Here is a 24,349-nt window from a genome sequence, read left to right on the forward strand (position 1 = left end):
TGCAAATGGCCATGGTGAACTCAGAACGTTCAACGGGTTTGGTGGTACGTGCACCTTGTCAGCGTAGATCTGGCACTTGTGACAGGTCCTTGCATATTGGAAACAGTCGGCCTCCATTGTTAACCAGTAATACCCTGCTCGCAGTATCTTTCTAGCCATTGAGTGTCCGTTTGCGTGGGTCCCAAAGGTTCCTTCATGTACCTCCCTGATAATCTCCTTGGCCTCGTTTTTATCTACACACCTCAACAACACTGAATCATAGTTCCTTTTGTATAGGATGCTTCCGCTTAAGAATAACTTGGATGCCAACCTTCTTAGTGTCTTTTTGTCAATTGTGGAGGCATTTTCTGGATACTCTTGTTTTTCCAGGTATTCCTTAATATCATGGTACCAGGGTTTGTCATCAGCTTGTTTCTCGATTGTGAGACAATAAGCAGGCTCATCAAAGTGTATAACCGTTATTCGCGGCTCGTGGTTTGGCCAGGTCACTTTGAACATAGAGGAAAGTGTTGCTAATGCGTCAGCCATTTGATTTTCTTCCCTTGGGATATGAGTAAAAGTGATTGTCTCAAACTCAGCCATTAACTCCAGTATAAGGTCACGATATGGGATTAGCTTTGAATCTCGAGTATCCCATTCTTTGTTGACTTGGTGGATTACCAGTGCTGAATCCCCGTACACCTCAAGCAGTTTAATCCTTAAATCGATTGCCGCTTCTAACCCCAGTATGCATGCTTCATATTCTGCAATATTGTTGGTGCAGTCAAAGCATAATCTTGCAGTGAAGGGTAAGTGTCGATTGTCAGGAGACGTCAAGACTGCCCCTATGCCATGTCCTAATGCATTTGAGGCCCCATCGAACGTAAGGGTCCATACCAATCCTGGTTCGGGTCCTTCATCGGGCCCAGGTATTTCATAGTCTCTTACCAGCATAATGTCCTCATCAGGGAAGTCGAATTTCATAGACTGATACTCTTCAATGGGCTGATGAGCTAGATGTTCTGCCAGTAAACTCCCTTTTATTGCTTTTTGGGTGACGTATTGAATGTCATATTCTGACAGTAGCATTTGTCATCTAGCGATTCTTCCTGTGAGAGCCTGTTTCTCGAACACGTATTTCAAAGGATCCATCCTCGATATTAACCATGTGGAATGGTTCAGCATATATTGCCTTAGACGTTTGGAGGCCCATGCTAGGGCGCAACATGTCTTTTCCAACGGTGAATATCGGGATTCGCAATCGGTGAATTTCTTGCTAAGATAGTAAATAGCGCATTCTTTCCTCCCTGTTTCGTCTTGCTGTCCTAGTACGCATCCCATGGACCTGTCGAGGACGGTGAGGTACATGATCAATGGTCTTCCCGATACCGGGGGTACGAGTATCGGTGGTTCTTGTAAATAACGCTTTATGGTTTCGAAAGCTACTTGACAATCGTCATTCCACTTGATTGGTTGATCCTTCCTTAGTAACTTGAATATGGGCTCACACGTGGTGGTTAAGTGTGAGATGAATCTTGAGATATAATTCAAGCGCCCTAAGAAGCCACGAACCTCTTTTTCTGTCCTCGGGACGGTCATTTCTTGTATGGCTTTTACTTTGTCAGGATCTACCTCTATGCCTCGTTGGCTTACTATGAATCCTAGCAATTTTCCTGATCTCACGCCAAATGTACACTTGTTTGGGTTCAATCTTAACTTGAATTTTTTCAAGCGTTCAAACAACTATTGCAAGTATGTGAGGTGTTCATCCACATATACTTCGACTTCCTTATGTATCATATCGTGGAACAGTGTGACCATAGCTCGTTGATACGTTGCCCCAGCGTTTCGCAATCCAAAGGGCATCACCTTGTAACAGAAGGTACCCTAGGATGTCATGAAGGTGGTTTTCTCCATGTCTTCGGGAGCCATTTTAATCTGATTATACCCCGAGAATCCGTCCATGAATGAAAACATTGAAGCTTGCGCGGTGTTGTCCACTAGTATGTCTATGTGTGGCAGTGGAAAGTCGTCCTTTGGCCTTGCCTTATTCAGATCTCTGTAATCAACACACATGCGCACCTTTCCATCCTTCTTACGCACTGGCACTATATTGGAGATCCATGGTGGGTATTCAACTACGGCGAGGAAACCTGCGTCAAACTGCTTGAGTACCTCTTCTCGGATTTTATTATCCATGTCGGGTCGAACTCTTCTGCGTTTTTGTCTGACCGGTGTACAACCCTCTTTGAGTGGTAGCCTGTGCACGACGATGTCTGTATCCAGCCCAGGCATGTCACGGTATGACCAAGCGAATATTTCCACATAGTCTTTGAGGAGTTTGACCAGTGTCGTTTTCACATCCTCGTTCAGTGTTGCCCCAATCTTGATGTTCTTGGGTTCCTCGTTTGTACCCAAATTTATGATTTCAATGGCCTCTTGAGGAGGGAGCATGCTTTTGGATTCTCTGTCCATTAGCCTTGACAATTCTTCTGGAAGTTCATCGTCTTCCTCATCCTCTTCCTCAGACTGATTAGCGAGAGCCTCGAGTTTGTATAGAGTTTCAGCAGTATTATTATCGGTAGTGCTAGAAGGTGATCTGCACCAGTTTATGTTTTTTGTTTTTAGTATGCAATTATGATTGTGTTTTTGTTTTATGCAAGAATGTTATTTGTCATTTCAAGAAAGTGAATGCAAGAACGAGATAGAGTTTTTCAATACCAAATGCAAACGACAATTTTATTAATAAACTCAATTTTGAAAGTAAATGGGGCCCTTACAAACCAACTCTATGCTTCGGGCGAGGCATGAGCGACATTGTTTTTCTTATCAATTGAAAGGGAAATAAAACACATGACAAAACAAATTACTTTGAAACATAAACTATCTCTAGTATCTCCAGGCTTGTCCAGTTTTGAAGTTGTTCTCCTGGTCTGATCATCCTGATGAAGTTGGACGTACCCTCCATGTTGGATATCATGGATACATGCTCATATCCACCTGTGACAAAAGTTTGTGCAATCGGAGGGAATCGTTGTTCTTCCTTTGCAACCTTCTTTGTTGGCTGGCATCCTAACCCCAGACGATCTCTTTTCTCTTGCACTTCTGGAACCTTGCCCCAGCCTTCCATCTTTGTGTCTTGTAGGTCTCTCCAGGATGTCACCGCCCTTCGCATTTTCTCAATTGGTAGCGTGACAGCAATGGCAATCTGTAGCGCTTGGAATGAAGTTTCTAATGCTTTTTCTCCAGCCTCAATGTATCGATATGAGTCTAGATTGCTGACAAATATGTCCTCCTCCCCATTGACGGTTACTATAGAGTTCCCATCTATAAATTTCATCTTTTGATGCAGAGTGGAGGTAACTGCCCCAACAGCATGGATCCAAGGACGTTCCAATAAGCAGGTATACGCAGGTTCAATCTCCATTACTTGGAAATTAATGCAGAATGTATGGGGGCCTATTACCACAGGAAGGTCCACCTCCCCGAACACCGGGCTTTGCGATCCATCGAAGGCCTTGACCACCAGACGGCTTGGTCTTATTATCAGTCCTTCGAAATCTATCTTGTCTAAGGTGGCCTTTGGCATCACATTTAATGAAGACCCTGTGTCGATCAGTACTCTAGACATATGAGCTTTTCCACATTGCATGGAGATGTGTAGGGCTTTGTTATGCTCCTTCCCTTGTGAGGGCAACTCGTGTTCATTGAAACTTAAGCATGCCCCAGCAGTAAGATTAGCCACCATTCCATCAAATTGATTTACAGTGATGTCTTTAGTCACATGGGCAGCGCTCAAGATCTTCATCAAGGTGTCTCGGTGTTTTTCTGAATGTATCAGCAGCGAGAGGAGTGATATCCTGGACGGAGTTTGGTGTAACTGGTCCACCACCTTATAATCACTTTTCTTGATCAATGCCAAGAACTCTTCAGCATCTTTGTTAGTGGCCTCTTTGTCTATGGGTGTGCTTTTTTCAGTAGGGGCCACAGTAGCTTGGTCATTTGCTTGTGCTGAGTTCTCCTTTGATTTTGCAGTATTGAATATGCGACCGCTACGAGTCATACCCCCAGGCCCGACGATGTTTGTCACATCGGTATTAGCATTAGACTCATATTCCCACGGGACTGCTTTCATTTTGTCCACAGGGTATGGATCCTTGACTGGGATGATCCTAGTGTGTACTTGTGTGGGTATCAGCAATGGGGCTTTGGCGCAAGGGATGATCAATGTCTTCCTTGCCCCTTGCCTTGGTATTATCAACGGTTCATTCCTGTCCAGCATGGCCACATACTCTTCCTCAGGATATTCTTTAAACTGAACTACCCCTTGATTCACGAGTCTTTGCAAGGTTGTTTTAAAGGCTTCGTTATGTTCGAGGATGAACCCCTTTGCAAGTAGATACCTCTTAAGGGCATCTATGGGGGAGCTCCATTGCTGAACAAACTCTTGCTCGATGACTACCTCTATTGCATTGACTGTGCCATCATGGAGGGGCATAGGGTTTGTCTTCACATTAGGTTTGTCAAAAGCAATTGCTCCTGACTCTATCAGGTCCTGAACCTTGTGCCTAAAGGCCCAACACTTTTCCAATGTATGCCCCGGAGAATTGGCGTGGAATTCACACCTCTCATTAGCTTTGAAATTGGGCATAGTCTTTCCGGGAATCGGAGGTGGCATAGGCCTGAGTTCCACTAACTGCTCATTTAATATATACTTAAGTATCTCACTTTTAGAAGTGGGCAAAGGATCAAATTTCCTCGGAGGACCTTGGAATCTGCTTTGTTGAGGTGGGTAGGACATAGGAGGTCTAGGCTCTTGATGCACTACCGCGTTGGTCTCCCCTTCCTTCTTTTTAGCGAAGGTCGAGGTGGGCCTCTTTGAGTGATAAGAGTTAGATGATGCTCCTTGTATTTTCCCGCTCTTAATTCCGTCTTCTATCCTTTCACCAATGACCACTAAATCTGAAAACCCTGAGGACACACTCCCTACCATTTTATCGTAGTATGGCCCTTGTAATGTAGCCATAAACATTTTTACGAGTTCTTTCTCCAACAGGGGAGGTTGGACTCGAGAAGCCATTTCCCTCCACCTCTGTGCATATTCCTTGAACGATTCCTCTTTTTTTTGTGACAAATTTTGGAGTTGCATTTGATCGGGTGCCATGTCCAAATTGTATTTATACTGCTTCAGGAATGTATTAGCGAGGTCGGTCCAACTTCGGATATGAGACTTCTCTAATTGCATATACCAGTCAACAGATGCTCCACTCAAGCTATCTTGGAAAAAATGCATCATCAGCTTTTGATCATGAGCATAAGCAGCCATTTTTCGCACATACATGCGCAAGTGACTCCTCGGACAAGAGAGTCCCTTGTATTTTTCAAAGTCGGGGACTTTGAATTTGTGTGGAATTGTCAGGTCCGGGACTAAACTCATCTAAAAAGTGTCTACGTCGAAAGCATCATATCCTTCTACAGCTTTCAGTCTCTCTTCCAATGCCCTGATTTGTCCACTCTCCTTAGAATCCTCCCCAGAATTAGTAGAGGTCAGCTTTGGTTGAGGGACTTGATCTGTGTCATTAGTGTCCCCATATTGCAAATCCAGGTAATCCTCATCCCTAAGCGAATTGTTGATAGGAATGCGAACTGTGCGAGACGTCCCTTCTTTCTGAGCAGTAGGAATAAACCCTTCTTGAGAGGCCTCTCCCTCTTCATGAGTCGTAGTGACCCTTTTGGATGTGTGAGCATTCGTTTTGTGAGGATCATGGCCTCGAACATATCCTAACAATGGGTTTTTATCATTGGGCATCTCTTCATACTGTTCCTGAACCTCCTTAGCTTTGTCTTGTCCATCCTTGAGGTCTTTCATAAAACTCAGCATTTGGGCCATTCCTCCCTTGAGGTCCTCAACGGTCCCTTTAAGTTGGGTCATTTCTTCGCGAAGGGCGGCTTGGTTCTGCTCTAGTTGTTCCATTGCTTTCTTCTTCTGAGCTCTGGTCTGGATGAGTGATCGGGTTGCAATGGCGTGACTGGAGATGAAGACAGTTTTCCTTTTAATGTTTTGAAAAGAAATGCAATGCTACGCGTGCTATGAATGATATGCAAATGCTATGCTCATGTCTTATCCACATTGTTATTATAATATATTTATATATTAGCATATATGTCTATATATATATATATATATTATTTCTTTTTTTTGTTTTTTTTTTAGTAGGAACCCTTTTTTTGAATAATCCTTTTTGGTGAAAAATTGCAAAGAAATAGAATAATACGGAAATAAACGCACTTTATTAATTTAAAATTACTTTAAAGAAAGTACAAATTAAAATTGTTCAACTTTGCGGAAAAAAATAAACATCAATAGAAATAAGACTTTTAAATTTAAAGTAAAAACTAATAAATATCTAAGAACGCCTATGAATGTCCTCCTTGAATTTGTCCACCATGTCTCTACAAAGCTCCATGAATTCTTTGACTTCTTTAGGAAGGATAATAAGAGATGATTCCGCCTTTGCCAAGCTCTTTGGAATGTCTAGGATTAAATCATTGCACAAATAGACCAACTTGTCGTAATTGTCACGACATTTCTCATAGTCTTTAAGCATCTTAGGAACCATACTCACGTGCTCATAAGCTGTAGAAACAATTGTGTATTGTCTCTCCCAATAATCCCTTTCATCCCTTGCAGCATCGCACAACTCTTTTTGCCTTAGTAGTAATTTCCTAAGCAAAGCCAAAGCCTGAAGTGCTCTATGACGCTCATCGGTGCGCTGTAAAAGTGCTTCTTCCGCGGTTAACCTTCTTGTGCGTTCTTCTTGTCCAGAATTGCGGGCTTCTTGAAGATCAAACTTTAAATCCCTTATTTCCACCTCTTGATCTTTAGTTCTATCTGTTAATTCAAAGACCACAGCTTCTAGATTTTTCTCAGATTCCGCTTTGTCATGGGAAGCCTTTTCATAGCGCCTTCTCCACCTTGCAATTTCTATATCCGCTTGTGCCAACCTCTCATTATGTGCTTCTAGATTAAAATTAGCACTTAGAACTCCTTTGGTTGCTCGCTTTCTTTTATTCCTTTGTCTATCATTCTCTTCCTTAGCAGCTTGAAGCTCTTGGTTCTTTTCCTTAAGATCGAAGCGTAGTTGGCTTTTTTCGTTGGAAAGTCGATGTATGTCAAGCTCTAATTTTTCCTTTTCCTTACGGGATGCCTCTAGGGCAGCCTTGATTCCTTCTATCTCTTCGATGGATAGAGAAATAGGATCAGGAGAATCGGGCTTGTACATGGGATCCACAACAAAAGGTAGTAAAATCTTTCCAACTCTCTCTTGAACCCATCTAGTGTAAGGTTCTTTAGCAACAATATTCTTCGGTCCATAGTTCTTTGTTTGAACATGCTTCCAAGCTTGAATTACTTTCTTTAATGTTCTTGGTTGTCCTTTCCCATTATCATGCAAAATTAATCCTTCCACTTGTTGATCGGAAGGCTCACAATCCATAGAATGACCCAATTGGCGCAATGCAAGCACGGGATTATAATTAATACAACCCAAAGTTCCCATTAAAGGCACATTATTAAATTCTCCACATTTATAAATAATTCTTTCAGAATTTAATTTCCTTGCAAACCAGAAGATAGAATCCGCATTGAGAGCTCTTAGCTTTTGAGACCATTCATGCCTAGTCAAATCTTTGATTAAATAGCTAGCCTTGTAAAGGTGAGAAGTCAACCAAGAGTATAGTAAATGAAGACAACAGGATATCGCTCCCCTTTTCTTTTCATGCCGATCATGGATAGTATAGTAAATATTAGCAAGAATAGTAGGAGTTGGATCCTCATTTGAATTTCTGAAGGAGGTGAAGACATGAATAGCAGCATCATCAACATATTCTGCCTTATTAGGCAGTAGAACAATACCAAAAATTAAAAGAGCCAAAAAATGTCCGCAAATGTCCTATTGATGACATCTTATCCCTTATATTTCTCAATTTCTTGATGTCAGGCACTGAGACGGTGAGGTGGACAATAGGCTTCTTAGCATTCATTTTTCCTGAATTTTCACCAAAAAGAATTATTATTATTTTTTTTATTCTTCTTTTTTTTTCCTCTTTTTTTTCACCTGTGGATAAGACATGATAAAAATATGCATATGATGTATGATGCATGCAAATAATTATACAAAAAACACAATATTATAATAATAATAATAAGCATATATTCAACATATAATCACATAGGCCCTAAGTTCATAGGTTCGACATAACGGCTCGGGAGCCTACCCTTCCCATGGGAAAGTTCTAGAAGGTCTCATGGGATCATTCGTAGCCGCCGAGACTTTTTGTCTCTTTGGATTTTAGAACAACTCATTGGTCCATGAGGTTCGAATTTTAGGGGTTGGTTCCCAGAGAGATCAGCTAACTACCCAGTCCACCCCTCAACAAGGTCGAGCCTCGTATCAGAACTTTTCGAATATTTAACCCACTCTGAGTGGAATTATAATAAGACTCGTAGGCGATGTAATTCCCCTCTGGTCATTATTATAATCCCCACGCTTAGGCTTAACAGCAGTGAAATATACCCAATAATGCAAATTATATAACAATTAACATTTAATGCAAATATGGCAAATAAATATTTAATAAAAAACAATAAATAAATAAATAATTAAAAAATCATTACTAAAAAGATAAACCTTCCCCCAAACCCTAAACGTGGCAAGTTTGCCAAACCCTAAAATGCGCCACAAACCCTAAACCACAAACCTAAACCCTCTCAAGCCTTAGGAGCATAATAATTCACCATATGTGTATTTCCCCAGCAGAGTCGCCAGCTGTAGCAACCTGCCCTAAAATTGAAGGTTTTAGAGTCGCCACCTATTCTGAAGGGCGAATAGGAAACCCTACGCAGTAATGTGAGATTCAGGGTAAGTTATTATAATCAGGTTGAGGGAAGGTGTTAGGCACCCTCAACCCTTTCCTAAAGGCTAACATTTAAAGATAAAGGTTTATGGCGAAAATAAGGTTTATAGCCAATGAAATGAAAAAAGGCAAAAATTAAGGTTTAAGACTGAATTGAGATTTTAGGGGGGAGACTCGCCTTGTTACCAAATGCCTACGTACCTCCTAATGGAGGATCAGAGTCCACGTAGTTCGGGGCACAAGGTTGTACGCCTTATGGTTGAATTTGTGATTTGAAATTGTTTTTAGAGGCTTTTTGAATAGCCTATCGTAATTGAATTTGATTTGAAGGGTGAAAGTGTTTTGAGGTTAGCGTACAACCTTGATTTAGTTTGTTACTGTTAGATGCGGCGATCGATAGATTCAATCGGTATAGCTAACAGATTTATTGGCATTGCTGGTTACTCAGATCGATAGATTCGATCATCGCGGGCAGCAAATTAATTGTATTTTAATTTTTAAGTATTTTATCTCTCGTCTAAAGCGACTGATAGTTTCAATCGGGTCAAGGAGAGAATTAACAAAAGTAATTAAATTACAGATTGATCAGAACAATTTATTTCTCGTCTAGTACGACTGATGGATTCAATCGGTTCGAGGAGAAATTGAGTTATTAATAAAAAGGAGCAATTAAATAAATTGTTTGAGATTTAATTAATTAGTTTATCAAAAAAAACAATTAGCACATTTTTTAGAATTTTAATTAATTAGTTACAACAAAAACAATTAAACATTTTTAGAATTTTAATTAATTAATTTTATTTGTTTCATAAGGGGGGTGTATTTTGTTAAATGGTAGTGATTAGGGGATGTGTGGATAGCAAAAGGGCTAGGCCAATTAGAGTTAAGGATCCGATGGATCCAGTGTGGTGCAGGCGCATGGCTAATGATGTACTACAGAGTTGGGATCATCTTGATCTGAATCCAAGACAATCGTACGGCCTGCATGCGTTATTGAGCGAGGTGTATGGAAATGGATGGCGTACTAGATCATGTCTAGTGTTGCAGACAAGTGGCCATGGGAGGGCCACTTGTCATCATCCGGCGAATCTACCTAATGCCTATAAAAAGGCGTTTTCTCAGATTGCCCTTCTTTTCTTTTTCTTTTTCTCTCTCTTCTTCTCCTTCTCTCTAAAACGCTCTCTCCTCTCTCAATCAAAAGCCCAGAGATCCCCAAGAAAACCCACCGTGCGCCACCGCTCAAACCACCGTAGAGCCCAGTTTACGATGAAGATTGCTACAATCTTCATCTTCCCCGTCCTCACCTTCATCAATAAAACCCCAGACCCAACGAACCCTAATCCCAGGCTATATGAACCCTAAGCCCCAAATTCAAACCCGGATTCATCCCATATCAACATAAACATGCATCGGTCCAAAAAGCCTAAGCTAAGTTTAGATTTAATTACCTTGTATTCTTGAGTTTCTGGATCGTGTAAGCTCCAACTCCCTTCTAATCTCCGTCTCTTTTCTGTTTTCGCAGGTTGAAGATGAAAATGAAGCGGCGGCACGAAGGTTTTGTTCGCAGCGGCGCTCAAGTTTTCCCAGAATTCTTTTCCGACCCCTCCTAATTTCTTTCTTCTGTTTATTTATATCCTAGGGTTCATTTCATTTTAGGTTAGATTAGATCAAATTAGATTTGATTTGCGTTTTGATTCAGATTTGTTCATTCGTGATTGTAATCTTGTTCTGAGTTAATGAGAAGATTCGATTCAATTTTTGTTTGTTAAAATTCTGATTCAATTTGTTTTACTGAAGATTTGATTGGATTGAGTGTGAATCTGATCCAATACGTGGGCCTGGGCGAAGATTGAATTAGGGTTAGTTGTTTGATGAAGAACGGCGACTAGGGTTTTGAGATGGTGAATGGCTGCGCAAAAGAGGGACGAAGATGATGATGAATAGTGGCCGGGTCGGTTTGACCCGGTCCACTATCTGGTCCACACGTAATCCATCAAGGGCCCATTGGTTTTTTTTTCGTGGCCCAACGAACAAAACGATAACAACAAATTAACTTAACTGATTTGTTTAAATTAATTAATTAATTAATCAGTAATAATAAACCTAATTAACTAACAATTAAAATAATAAGAATTGATAACCCTAATGATTAATTTTAATAGTGATATCATTATAATTTAATTTATATTGACTTAGAAACAAATTATATAGTAATCCTATTAATAATAATTCAATTAGTGATTAATAATAAAACATTATTTAAATAAAAATGCAAAAATGATAAAGATGTGTAAATGACAAAGAGCAAATGGACCCAAAATAACTTGGGCTTTAAATATTTGTCATTCACACCCCTATCCTCTTTCTTTAACCCATTTATACAGGAGTTTTATAGGAGAGCGAGTTTGATAATGGATATATCAAACCCTATGGCTCCTAATTTTTAACTCCCTTAATAAATTGAAAAATGAGAATTAAACCGGGTAAATTTTGGGGTATGACACCTTCTACTAGCAATACATCAGTTATAGTTGTGGTAGAGGGGTTACCTACACTTCCTTTACCAAGTATAGCTCCCCGATTGTTATCTCCATAGGTGACATACCCCTTTTTCTTTGCGTGAAACTCAACGAAAAGTGATATGTCTCCCGTCATGTGTCTTGAACATCCGCTATCAAGGAACCACAACCTTTCTGCAATGTCAAGACACTTTTCCTGCAAAATTAATTTAGAGAGGGAGGTCCCCAATTTTCATTGGGCCCTTGGTAGTGAGTACATAATTTGTTGCACTTGGGCAACAATTGAAATACTCCTTTAGGAACCAAAATCCTCCTAAATTTGCATTTTTCAATGGTATGACCCTCTTTGCAACAATAGTGACAGGTAATATGATGAGAATATGCTGTTTTGCTAGTTGATACTTTTGGTACAAAAGTGTATTTACTATACAAAGGAGTATACGATCTTTTGAACTTATTTGGATCAACCGCAAAAGTCACTTTTGGTTGTAGAGCCTTGTCTAATTTGGCTTTTAGATCTCTTACTTCTTTTTGCCAAATATGACATGTCTCACAACCAAACCATGATGTAGGATCTATCTCAACATTATCCTTTTGAATATCTAGCATAGATTGTTTTAAAGCTTCCATATCCTTTTCGGTTTTCTCAACTTTTGATTCAAGGTATGAAAAGAGTTTCTTATTTGAGGCCAAAAGTTTGAAAGCTTCAATTGCATCTCTATGTAATTCTTCAAAAGCAATTTTTAATTGAGAATGAGATACTTTATCTATAAGTTCAGGTTTAAGATGACTTACACGATTCTTTTTCTTGTGTTGATGAGCCATAAGGCATAAGTTTGCTGATTCTTCTTCATCGCTTGATGAGCTTTCACTAGATGAATCGCTTTCCCATGCTATGTAGGCTCTTCTAGATTTGTTGTGACCTTTGATTTGGTTCTTCTCTTTCTCCTTCTTAAGGTATGGACAATCCGGTTTGAAGTGACCGACTTTGCCACAATTGAAGCAAGGACCTTTGATTTTTCCTTTCTTATTGTCATCTTGTTTGAACTTGTTTGATTGCTTTCTATAGTTGATCAAGCCTTTGTCGGAATGTTTTGCTCCATTTTTCTTTAGGTATTTGTTGTATCTTCGCACAAACAGTCCCATTTCCTCATCATCGGAGTCTTCATCATCACTTGTATCACTATCCTCTAGCTCTTGTCTTGAGGTCTTGGAGCTTGAAGCTTTTCGAGCTATTGACTTCTTCTCTACCTCTTTCTCCATGTTCTTCTCTTTCTTTGCCCTTTTCTCATGCATGTCAAGGCATTTAAGATGTTGTTCATGTTCTTCTAGTTTACCAAAGAGAGTGGTGATATCTAAGGTATTTAGATCATTTTCTTCCTTTATTGCCGTAACCTTGGGTTGCCATTCCCTGTTCAAACATCTCAAGATTTTGTTAGTAGCAACTGCATTGGAAACAGGTCTATCAAGAGAGTTTAAACGATTTTTCAAATGTACGAATCTCTTTTGCATGTTTTCGATGGATTCACCATCTTCCATGTGAAAGAGTTCGAACTCTTGAGTTAACGTATTGATTCTAGCTAGTTTAACATCATCCGTTCCCTCATGGGCAACTTGCAATGTGTCCCACATAGCTTTAGCGGATCTACAATGGGAAACGCGATAGTATTCATCAACTCCTAGAGCTGAGATTAGAATGCTTCTCGCTTTCCAATCGTATCCATATCTCTTTTCATCTTCAGCATCCCAAGTATTTTCTGGTTTTGGAACAACGGCACCAGCTGCATTTGTCATGGTGATCTGAAAGGGACCATTGACAATTGCTGTCCAGATGTTCCTATCAATGGCATTGATGTGAACACACATAGAATCCTTCCAATAGCCATAGTTTTCACCGTTGAAAACTGGAGCTCTTTAGGTCCTTTAGGTCCAGAAGCCATCTTTCCAATAAGTGTTTCACGTAGCACGGAATAAACCAGAGCTCTTGATGCCACTTGTTAGACGCTAGGCTTAAGGATCTAGAGGGGGGTGAATAGATCTCTCAGAGTTTTTCAGAATTATTTCAAACTTAAGCGAAAGCGGTTCTGAATCGACTTGCGTCTATTCCGGACCACTATTGCAAGAGTTGTATATGTGATAAAACCATAAAATAATTGGGATTAACAATGAAAGGATAGATTATCGAATCAATTCGTTGCACTAAAGAAACTCGATTAACTTCTAATTTGATAAACTTTGTTTGCAATGCTGTGATAATGGATGAAGCAAAAAGACAAACACTTGGTGATAATGTTCAAATTGATGGTGATTCAATGTGTGGTGAATTGTGATGTTTATGCAAGTTCTTAATTCACAATTTTAACACTAGAATCGTTGATCAATTTGCAATTATAACCAAATACGAACAGAACGTAAATGAAAAGATAAAAGCGACAAGAACACGATATTTGTTCAGGCAGTTCGTCGATCGTCCTCGCTACGACTATGTCTGCCCCCAATTCCAAACGGGAATTGGGAAGTCTTCCATAAATATTGAAAGCAGTTTATACAAAGAAGATAACAAAGCGATAAACAATAAACCAAATTTGTCGATCCTTTGAATCTTCTTCCCCCTTAATCTTGAGCCAGATCAAGGTATCCCAAGAGCTTCACTTTGATCCCTTTTCTGCAGTGTCTTGAATTTGCTTGAACCCTTGTTCTTCAATCTTCACACTCAGCTGGATCCTTGATGAAACCTCTTGATAAAAACCCCCAAGATTCACCAATCTTGGAGGACAAAACCCTCGGATTTTATTCACCAAAAACCCCACAAATCTTCACCCACTAGGAATCTTCAATTCCGTTCCATGGACGTTATCGATCTTGAACGTAAACCCTCAACGCAAAAATGATTGTGTGTAGTTGTGTCGATGATCGAAGATGAGAAGCCTTTGTGTATCTTTCAAATGTTGGTGTTAAATCTTCAATAATGAACATTAGATAATATATATGAAAGTTGGTCAGTTGGAGCATAGCAGATCAGCAATTTTGGCCTTTTTGATCAAATAGGTCGACCTCTTGTAGTGCTTAGGTCGACCTAACAGAACTGGATTAAACTTCGATGAAATTCTTCCCAGTTAGGTCGACCTGTTGAAGGTTTAGGTCGACCAGAATTCTGTTGAAACACAGTCTGAAGACTTTTCTTCAGTTTAGGTCGACCTAGTTGTTATGTGAGTCGGCCTAACAGTGAGGTGTGTAAATTTCATCATTTTAGGTCGAACTGGATTGTGAGTAGGTCGACCTATCTGTGGCATTTCTGAATCTTCCTTGTTTTCCTTGTTTTGAGTCGACCTAGATGCATAGCAGGTCGACTTGCTTTGTCTTGAACAACCAAACTTGCTTTTCCTTGAGTTCTTTTGCTTGTGCCTTGTTGCTTGTTTGCTTGTGGAGTTTGCCAGGGATCAAAAACACCTTTGTGAGTGTGGGCTTGTATTCACAGTATCCAACTAACTATTTGGGTAAAACATTTTCTAAAGTGGAGAAGATTCTAAAATGTTTTAGTGTGTGTGAGGCTTAGTATCTAAGGAAATACTCTTATATTTTTATTATATACTGATCATTAATACACCAAATGAGGAGAATGTTCACACTTCATCTCTTTCACAAACTTGAAGCTTCCAAATCTCTTTGATATTTCACTAAGGACTCAACATTTCATCTATGTAACATCTTATATCTGTTGATATTAGATATGACTTATTTTATAGACTACATCATCAAAGGCTGCTTGATTAGTGATCTTTCAGGACTCCATCCAAAGTTAATTAACATTAAATATTGTCAATATCAAAATCACCAAAGATCACTATTAAGATCATCCAAAGTTTCACAATATAACAATATTTTATTTATGTTAAATATATTCAAATTATATCTCAAATTCATTAATGATTGGAGAACTTGGAGGCAACTATATACATCCAAAATTAAGAGAAAATGAAAAGAAATTAATTATAATAATATTTCCTACCTTTTTTTTTAATTCATTTTTAAAATATTAGAGAACAAAGTCATAATTTGAAGGAATACATTATTACAAAACAAACACTACTACATTTTTAGCCTACGTCCACGCTAAAATTTTCCACAGCTCATAAACTGTAGCCACATATATGATTTGGCCAGGGTTTTCAAAGCGTAGAATTATGTTATAAAATATTGAATCCGGAGTATGAAACAGTGGCTTTTACTTTAATTGTCACGGTTAAACAACTGCAGATATTTTTAGCCGCAAAGGAAAACCGTGGCCTTATAATTTTCACTTCAAAGTGTGGCCCAATCCTAAAAAAATATATCCCTCCGAAATTTCCCTCTTTTTTTTTTTTGTTTTCCCTCTCATAATTATTTTCTTTTATAATTTTTTTTAGATTAAAAAATAAAAGAAATATTGAAAAGATAAATACATAAAACCCTAAAATCAATCAAGCTCTCTCTTCTTTCTCTTTCAACACTCAGTGCCGCCGCTCCTTCTCCTCTCGCCACTCACCTCCCTTTCGTCACTCACCTCCATCATCCACCTCCGATCATTGACCACCACTGTAACCATCCAATCACCTCGTATTTTTTAAATTTATTTTTTCACATTGGCGTTGCTATCAATCCTCGATACAAGTCACATGAAATGCGATTGAGACTGAGGTGAGTACCTTTCGTCATTTGCATGTGCGAAGTTTGAAATAACGGGGTTTCATTTTATTCTTATACTTTTGTTATGCAGCAATGGTGAACCGGAGAAGCCCTTAATTGTTCATGTCGGACGACTTGGAGTTGAGAAGAGTTTAGATTTTCTCATAAGGTAAATATCATTTTCTAAACTCGGTGTTTACACCCAAAAACTGCTCTATTGGTTACACTTACAACTTTTACAAGATACATTTTCTAGTAATTTTCTATGAAATGCACCGAACTCTAAGCTCGGATACCTGTTTCCTTCATTAACATCTGATACACATGACTTTGCAGTGTCATGGGTAAGCTTCCTGAAGCACGAATCGCGTTTATTGAAGATGGACCTTACAGGTAACTTACTTTGATATGTCTTTGATATTAGTCCCTACATCAAGTAATTTCTCGTGTCTGATCGAAGCACGTACACTGGAAACATGACACCGACACAGACAAAGACACCTTTTTTCAGAGGTGTCGGCGTTTTAACTGACACTGGTGTATGTTTAAACTTTTTAGGTACCAAGCTGTGTTTCTTATGAATGTATTTAGGTACCAAGCTTCAAAGGTTGATATCACTATCTATTCAGATTTGCAATCAGTTCCATCATCTGAATATGAGAGTGTCTTTAGGTGGTTCAAGCTAATTGATGCTTTGCTAAGAATTTCGTATGTTCCCCCTTTGCACATTGTTACCCTGTTATTGTCTCAGCTGGTTTCACTACTGTTCAGGATGAATAGGTAGCTGTTTCTGGAAGGGAAATAAACAGGTGCGGTTATGCTACAACATTGGTTTATCTTATTTGGGAAACTTTACCATAAAAGAGGTTATGCTCAACTGGTGCAGTTCTTGCAGGAACAAAAGCTAGTGCGGTGATGCTCAAATGTCCTGGCCATTTGCGTTGTCTAGGCCATTACATTGAAGCCAACAAGAAAATAATTGTACAAAAGAGGCATTGAACCTGCTAAAAGAGGAGGCAAGGTGGCTGCAATTTGTACTTCAACGAAAGTGGCATTGGAGAAAGCAGTAGATAGTGTTGCCAACAAAATTAAGGATGTTTAAGTATCGGACTAGATATGCTCCAATGTACTTTGCTTTCATCCTTTTTTCAAGGACATTCAGGTCGTAATTAACTAATCATCATGTTAAATTATTTATATTTAATATAATTTTGATTAATTTCTTTAATTAGTTGTTACTAAAATCTATTGTGTGATAGGTTTGATTTGTGCGGTAATTAACTTTAATGCAGTCAGCCCGCCCAGCATCACCGCTAGGTTTGATTTGTTTGATTTGTTGATTTGTAGTCGCACGTCGCTTGGAAGGAGAACAATGGGACAATCTCGTATCAAGTTCGAGTCAGAATTCCCATTTAGTTTTGAAGGCTACTTTCCTATGGGATTCTTTGGTAGCTCGTAAAAGTAAGTGCAAACTTTTATATTTTTCTCCCCATCTGCACTTTTCAAGTAAATTCCTAGTAATGATATTTAAGTTTCGTCAATATTAATGTACAAGTCAACAGAAAGTTCTCGCATCAGGCCCTAAAGAATACTTGATAGCTCATTGTGAACATGGGTAATGTAGGATGCAACATAACTTTCCTTTCCAATATCTGTAGATTAAATGTTCTGCCTAACCATTTTGTACATATATTTCAGGCATCAAATCTATGGATCATCTCTTCTTGCATGAGAATCATTCAGTCTTCCTTATCTGAATTGGTTTTCTTAGGTTCAACATAGCATCTATGAGAATCCTTTCTTTTTTGTTTTATTTGTCTTTTTGTTTAGAGTGCCAGTGGCAACATTTCTTGTGGATGTTACTCTCGAAACTGATAAATTAAGGTGTGACGTGTTCTGGAACATGGTATTTGTTAGTGTTGGAGTTGTCATTTCCTCCTATGGGGAGATTCATTTTAATGTGCTCGATACAGTTTATCAAGTCTCGGGAATAGCTGCTGAATCATTGAGGCCGGTCTTAACTCAAGTTCTTCTTCAAAATAAATGCGTGACACTAAATCCTATTACCAGCTTGTATTACATAGCACCCTGTAGGTAATTCTGTTCTTGCATATTTGAAAACCTGTATGTAGTTCTTTTTATGTTGGTGGGAGGGAAAAAGCTCATGAAAATTAAACCTTCTATATTAATTTAAGTTAGTTTCAATTTTGACCTGTGTTTTTACATTGCCACTGAAAATGGTGTGATTAGTTTCTGTCACTAGACGTATCTGATTGTTTGTGGGTGTTTGAATTTTGAATTAGATTATTGTGTTAACTGTTAAGAGAAGCTTACGGTCAAAATGCTGCAGGATATGATGTTGATCTAATCTGATGATAATAACATTTTTGCCCTTCTGATTAAATATTGTGCACCATTTTGTGTGTCCTTTGAATGTAAATGATTACTCTGTTGCTTCCTGCTTGTTGTACTTTATTATGTTTGTTTATACTGCACTCAATTTGACACAAAAAGGGGAATAGGGGCTGAGCCACCATTTTGGGATACCTATGTATTGAAAATGTCAGCGGGTACATTAAATTTCAAACATACACATTTATTTTATTGTGCTGAATAGTGACCATTTACTCGTTATTGTATACAGCTTTGTATTCCTTTTTATTCCATGGTATATCCTTGAGAAGCCTGAGATGGAAGCTCCACATATGCAGTTTAACTTCTGGATATTTTTTTCAAATGCTCTCTGTGCTTTGGCATTGAACTTCTCAACATTCTTAGTGATTGGTAGAACTGGGGCTGTAACTATTCGAGTGGCCAGAGTTTTGAAAGACTGGCTACTTATCTCTCTTTCAACTGTCTTATTTCCTGAATCAAAAATTACAGGACTGAACGTTATTGGCTATGCTATCTAATGAATTTTTGCCATACACAGTTAGCAAGGGATCAAACTCGGTTAAAAGGTTAATGGACCCAAATATCTATCGCTTCATTCACTTGTGTCGGGAATTGGTGGTAATAATATGCTCCTTTTTAGGTTATTCTAGTCTTTTGTTATGTTTTTTTAATGACTAGGTGGTAATAATATGCTCCTTTTTAGGTTGAAGTAGCTATACGTGACAATGCCCAGAGATTGTATGCATCCAAGCTGAAATTCATTGGCAGAGGTAGTTCTGCAAACACATCTAGGCCTGTTGATCTTATTTATTTATTTTTGAAAAAACCTGTTGATCTCATTATAATGAAGTGATCAATAAACTAGATTATCAATTAATTCATTGATTCTCAAGCTGCCAATGCCATAATTTTATATGTTGTTTGTCGTTTTTATATTTATAGTAAGTGCGGCATTCTTGCTTAGATTATAAGTTCATATCCAATTATGAATTATGTAATTCTCTATATTAATTGATATTGGAAAAAAAAGTATCTGAAAATTTTAGAATTAGTCATCCAGTATTGTTGCTCTTAAGTTCTAACCAAATATTTCTTCCCCTGTCATAATTTTAATATTTTAAACTTAGGTGTTAACATTTATACTTCACAGGAAATGTTGTGTTTCATTTTAATGACAGTCTATATATTGTGACAGAAACGGGAGGATTGGGAAAATGGAAAATGGTACTGCTTCTGGTGTTAAAGTTGAAAATGATTATGGACCAGTATCAAAGGGTTGGGAAATTCCCCCTTCAACATGAAGAATCCTATCTAAGAGACTACTAAGTTTGATGACTGAGATTAGTATTTAGAATAAATATTAGGGAATCCGACTTTAGAATAAATTTTAAGGAACCCGACTTTGATTAGCAGTAGAAAATGAGGTGATATTTCCTATCACAGTTTTATATTTATATGAATTTTAGAATGGACTCAAGTACATTGAATGTTTATTTAATTCCAATTAGTATTTTCCTTTGATTTACACATCTTGCTATCATGATTAAAGTAATTTTTTTCTTCTTAATTAAGAATATTAAACTGATTAACGACAAAAATAAGAAAACTAAGGGAATAAACCGTGGCAAGATAAATGGTTTAGATAGCATAACATATAACAACAGTTTTAAATAGGTGGTTGTGGTGGTCGTTTTTTTTACCTCCCCGTTTCACTTGGGAGGACGGCACGCTAGACCCTTCACGCGAAATTTGGAAGGAGAATGCGCCCGGGATGGGAGGAATTTTATTTCAGTTCTTCCTACGATATCACACGAACTTTCTTATTGTCCTACGGGTAGGAAAGGGAAAAAAAGATCTCAACTAAACCCTAAGAGTTTGCTAAGTGTGGGTATTTCACCTAGACTAGAAATTCTGGAGTCCGGGGGGTCGGTTATATATAGGGAAGTGTTTAAACACCCTACATATCTGTAGTCCTCTACAGGAACCTTCTCTGTGTCATTGTGATTGTGTTTATTGCTAATGATTGAGAATGTTTCTCCTTTGTGTTAGGAGAAGGAATTGAATTGATTTGAAAAAGACAGACAGACAGACAAACTGACTATTTTTGGTATTTTTATTAGCTCGCTGAGATTCCTTGTGAACCTCATGCCTACATATCCCTAGTGGAAGTCAGAGCTTAATGTAGTTCGGGGAACTAACTAGGGAAATTACTGATTTTTGGTGCCTTGCTTGAAGCTCAAGGTTGAAGCTTTGAATTAAATCTCTGTTTACAGTAAAGAGACATGAAATCATCTTTACAGAGAAGTATTTGTACTATTCTACCACAAACATTTTGAAAGAGTGACAGAATAACTGGATTCATTTCATTAAGAGAGTGACCTTACTTGTGTGTTTGCAAGTATGCTAGTATCTCTTGAATGAAAGAAAGATGCTCGTCCAAATTAGGGAAAGTGTACAAGTCTGGGGATGTGCCAGAGCATGTCTTTCAGAGTCCTAAATGGGAGACTTGATTGAAATTGAAATTGAAATTGAAATGTTGAAATGTTTGTTTGTTTGAATGTGGTAGAGTAGTAAAAATATCTCTCTATAGAGATAAGCTATGTCTATCTACTGTATGAAAGATTTGACTTTAGCTGGCTTGCATGAGGCCCAAGCTTGAGGCTTTTTGATTGATTTATTGACTTATTGAAATGATAACTCTACTGGGGAGAAATTAAACTAAGGAGTTTTTTGGTGTTCTGTACAAAGCCCAGAATTGAGGCTAACTCTTTTTTAGGGAATTTATCTTTTAAAAGAATGATTCTTTGAATTTGAAGGAGTGATTTTGGAAGCTAACCCTTTCCAGGGATTCTGACTTAGCTGGAGAAATTGTCTGTTAAAAAGACTGATTTTATCATGTTTTTGGAGGCTGACCCTTTCTAGGGGTTTTGACTCTTTTGGGGAAATCATCTTCTAAGAGAATGAATCTTTGGATTTGACAGACTGATTTTGGAGGCTAACCCTTTCCAGGGATTTTTATTGAAATGAAAGAATGTGTGGAGGCTAACCCTTTCCAGGGATTTTTGTTGAAATGATAGAATGATTTGGAGGCTAACCCTTTCCAGGGATTTTTGTTAAAATGATAGAATGATTTGGAGGCTAACCCTTTCTAGGGATTTTTGTTAAAATGAATGGCAGAAAGATTATCTAGTGGAGACTTCTTGTTTAAAGCCCAAGATAAAGGCTGACTCTTGCTGAGGATAAGCAAATGTGGATCCTAGACTCTGCTAAGGAAAATTGATGAAGGTAAGGGTGACAGAGACTGTCCATGTCTCTCATTCCAAAAGGTGTACTCAATGTGAGATTGAGACAATCTTAGCTTGTTTAAAGTCTGGTTTAAATTGGAAGAAACTCACCAGGATAGGCTAAAAGGTGACTAAAGACCTGTTCCTATGTTTATAAGAAACCTGATGGGTCCTTGTATACAAGCTCAAGAGAAAGCTGGGAATGCTTTTAAGAAGCCTGTGGGTCCTTGTACAAAGCCCAAGAGGAGGCTAATCGAGGGTCCTTGTTATAGCACAAGAGAAAGCTATGTAGTTTTGAACTTATTTTGGCTCTAAGCAAATGGGTAAGAGGTTTCACCGGGAATAATTCCTCTTTGGGTGGATGTGTCCTATTTTGGGTTCTAAGGTTTTTGCCAAGATGTTTCACCGGGAATAATACATCTTGGGGGTTTGAACTACAGATCTCTAATTAGGAAAGAGCCTTCACCGGGAAGACATTCTCAATCCTAGGCCATATTCCTATAATATATATATAGTTTAATTGTCCTAGGGTTTACACTCAAACGTAGTTCTAAACAAATATATGCACAGTTTATATTTGACAGTAATTTAAACAAAGACTGTAAATTGAAAGCTTGTAAAGCCTAACCTGGATGGAGTGGAGGCCTTTGAAGAAGTATGTACAAAGCCTTACCAGCAATTTTTTTGTTGTTTTGATAACAGTTGAATATTTATGATAAACAGTTAAGGGTTTTGAAAACAGAAGAAGTGAAGATGGACAAAGGTCACATAGGTATCTGAAGAGTTTCACCGGGAATAATGCCCTTCAAATACCAGAAGAATGTTTTGAAAACAGGAAGGAGATTTTGAAAATACAGTTTTTGAAAACAAACTATGAAAAGAAAGAAGGTGTTGGGTCTTACACTCTATTAGAGGCCCAATTGAAAATGATTTGCTGTTTATGAGAAACAGTTGGATGATACAAGGTTTTGTTGTTTGAAAACCTTAATCATCTGTTTAATCAGAGATTGAATGCAGTTTTGTAAATTAACAAAAGTCAACTTAATTAAGGTAAAGATAAAATCTATACCTAATTAAGACCTAAATAATTAGGGTTTTACCATAAAATTATTCACAAAATAATTAGGTTAAAACAAAATGAGTATATGCATTTAAAGTATTTAAGAAAACACCTAAAACATACTATTTTAAACCTAATAAAAATATATGAAATAAATAATATTTTTATGATTTTTTTGATTATTCACAAAATAGATATATTAAATAACAAGTGTGTGAAAAATGAAGTGAAAATGATTTAATGTGTGAAGTTGTGAGAAAAAATGAAGGAAATTAGTGGTAAAAATAATGTTTTGGTCTCACCATGGTTTGAACCCACGCCCTTTATGTTATCAGTCCCAAAACAACACCACTGAGCCAACGCGCGCTTGGTGTTTATGATACGCACCCAATTCATTATATTTTCAAACAAGTGTAAATCATGGAAAAATAAAAGAAACAAAAAGTCTGGGGCGAAGGGGATTCGAACCCCAGACTTGAGGCATGAGGAGACTAAGAGCGCATGTGAGGCCACTAGGGCAAGTTATTCATTCGTTTAAAAAACGCCTATCATTAAAAATAAAATAAACTTTGCTCAGAGATTTGAAAAATGGCGCCACCCTCCATCTTCGTCTTCAACCTCAAGCTTCAACGTTTTTGAAATTCTGATTCTCTCAAATCTCAACCATTTGCGAAGATGTAAAGACCAAACTCGCTCTAAATTCACTCACGATTCTAAATATGTAACTAATATGAATTTATATTAACTACATCTAACTAATTTACTAGAAAACGTGAAGAGCCCTAAAATTTGAAAATCAAATTAAATGGCTATACTGAAAGATAAATGAATGATGATAGAGGGCTTTCAATCCTCTGATGATGCTGAACAAGATAGAATCGAGTTTTATCACAAAGAGTGCTTAAATTAAAGAGGTGGAGTTCAGAAACTTACCTCTGAAACTGAAGGTCGTGAGGATGATGGAGAGCACCTGGGCTTGTGTGAATGATCCTAAAAGCTTCCTTGGGACTCGGTGATGCTAACTGGATGCTTATTGTGGCCTGAATCCTTCTGAATTGCTCTACTCGACTCCTTCGATTTGAGCTTCAAAAGGACATGGAGGGTGATGAATCTTGAGTTACAGATGAGCTGCAGCCATATGAACAGCTTCCCTATGACCTGAGGAACGTGTCTGGATGCTTGGCTTCGTTGGAAACCTTCTGAATTACTCTATGGACCTCCAACTGCAACAGCTCCAAGTGAGAAGTGAAGATGATGATTCTCCACGTACAGAAGTGATCCAGGTGCTTGGATCACCTCAAATGAATCCCTTTGAGATGTTAGAACGCTTACTTTCCAAAGATAAGCTTTGGTTTGAAGAAAACGATTCTTCTTGTCAAAGAACTTTGAAAAACCATAAGCATGAGAAGAGAAAGAGAAAGCAAGGAATATGGTTGCTTTGGTGTGTTTTCTGAATGAGAAAGAGCTCTCTATTTATAGGCAAATCATTCAGTACTGATTGAGAGAGTGAGCTTGCTTAGTGAAGTGAGTTT

The 24,349-nt window shown here is 38.1% G+C and overlaps 3 protein-coding genes across 3 annotated transcripts; 2 read left to right on the plus strand and 1 right to left on the minus strand.

Annotated features, from left to right (window-relative positions):
- Nucleotides 1-1,722: 1,722 nt before the first annotated feature.
- On the minus strand, nt 1,723-4,780 carry LOC131659861 (uncharacterized). Its single transcript, XM_058928987.1, has 3 exons — nt 2,941-4,780; nt 2,062-2,255; nt 1,723-1,767 (listed from the first exon to the last, which is right to left on the minus strand). The coding sequence occupies exons 1-3, from the start codon at nt 4,778-4,780 to the stop codon at nt 1,723-1,725; spliced, it is 2,079 nt and encodes a 692-aa protein (XP_058784970.1).
- Nucleotides 4,781-15,958: 11,178 nt separating this feature from the next.
- Nucleotides 15,959-16,889, plus strand: LOC131593435 (uncharacterized). Its single transcript, XM_058865931.1, has 4 exons — nt 15,959-16,091; nt 16,171-16,248; nt 16,416-16,472; nt 16,638-16,889. The coding sequence occupies exons 1-4, from the start codon at nt 16,075-16,077 to the stop codon at nt 16,861-16,863; spliced, it is 378 nt and encodes a 125-aa protein (XP_058721914.1). The 5' UTR covers nt 15,959-16,074; the 3' UTR covers nt 16,864-16,889.
- Nucleotides 16,890-17,690: 801 nt separating this feature from the next.
- Nucleotides 17,691-19,971, plus strand: LOC131659862 (probable sugar phosphate/phosphate translocator At3g17430). The gene is made up of 5 exons (XM_058928988.1): nt 17,691-17,762; nt 17,851-18,173; nt 18,724-19,091; nt 19,177-19,243; nt 19,669-19,971. Exons 1-3 carry the CDS (start codon nt 17,691-17,693, stop codon nt 18,989-18,991), a joined length of 663 nt encoding a protein of 220 aa, XP_058784971.1. The 3' UTR covers nt 18,992-19,091; nt 19,177-19,243; nt 19,669-19,971.
- Nucleotides 19,972-24,349: the final 4,378 nt, after the last annotated feature.

The sequence above is a fragment of the Vicia villosa genome, linkage group LG3 (genome assembly GCF_029867415.1).
Source record: "Vicia villosa cultivar HV-30 ecotype Madison, WI linkage group LG3, Vvil1.0, whole genome shotgun sequence".
In the NCBI taxonomy this organism is placed as follows: domain Eukaryota; kingdom Viridiplantae; phylum Streptophyta; class Magnoliopsida; order Fabales; family Fabaceae; genus Vicia; species Vicia villosa.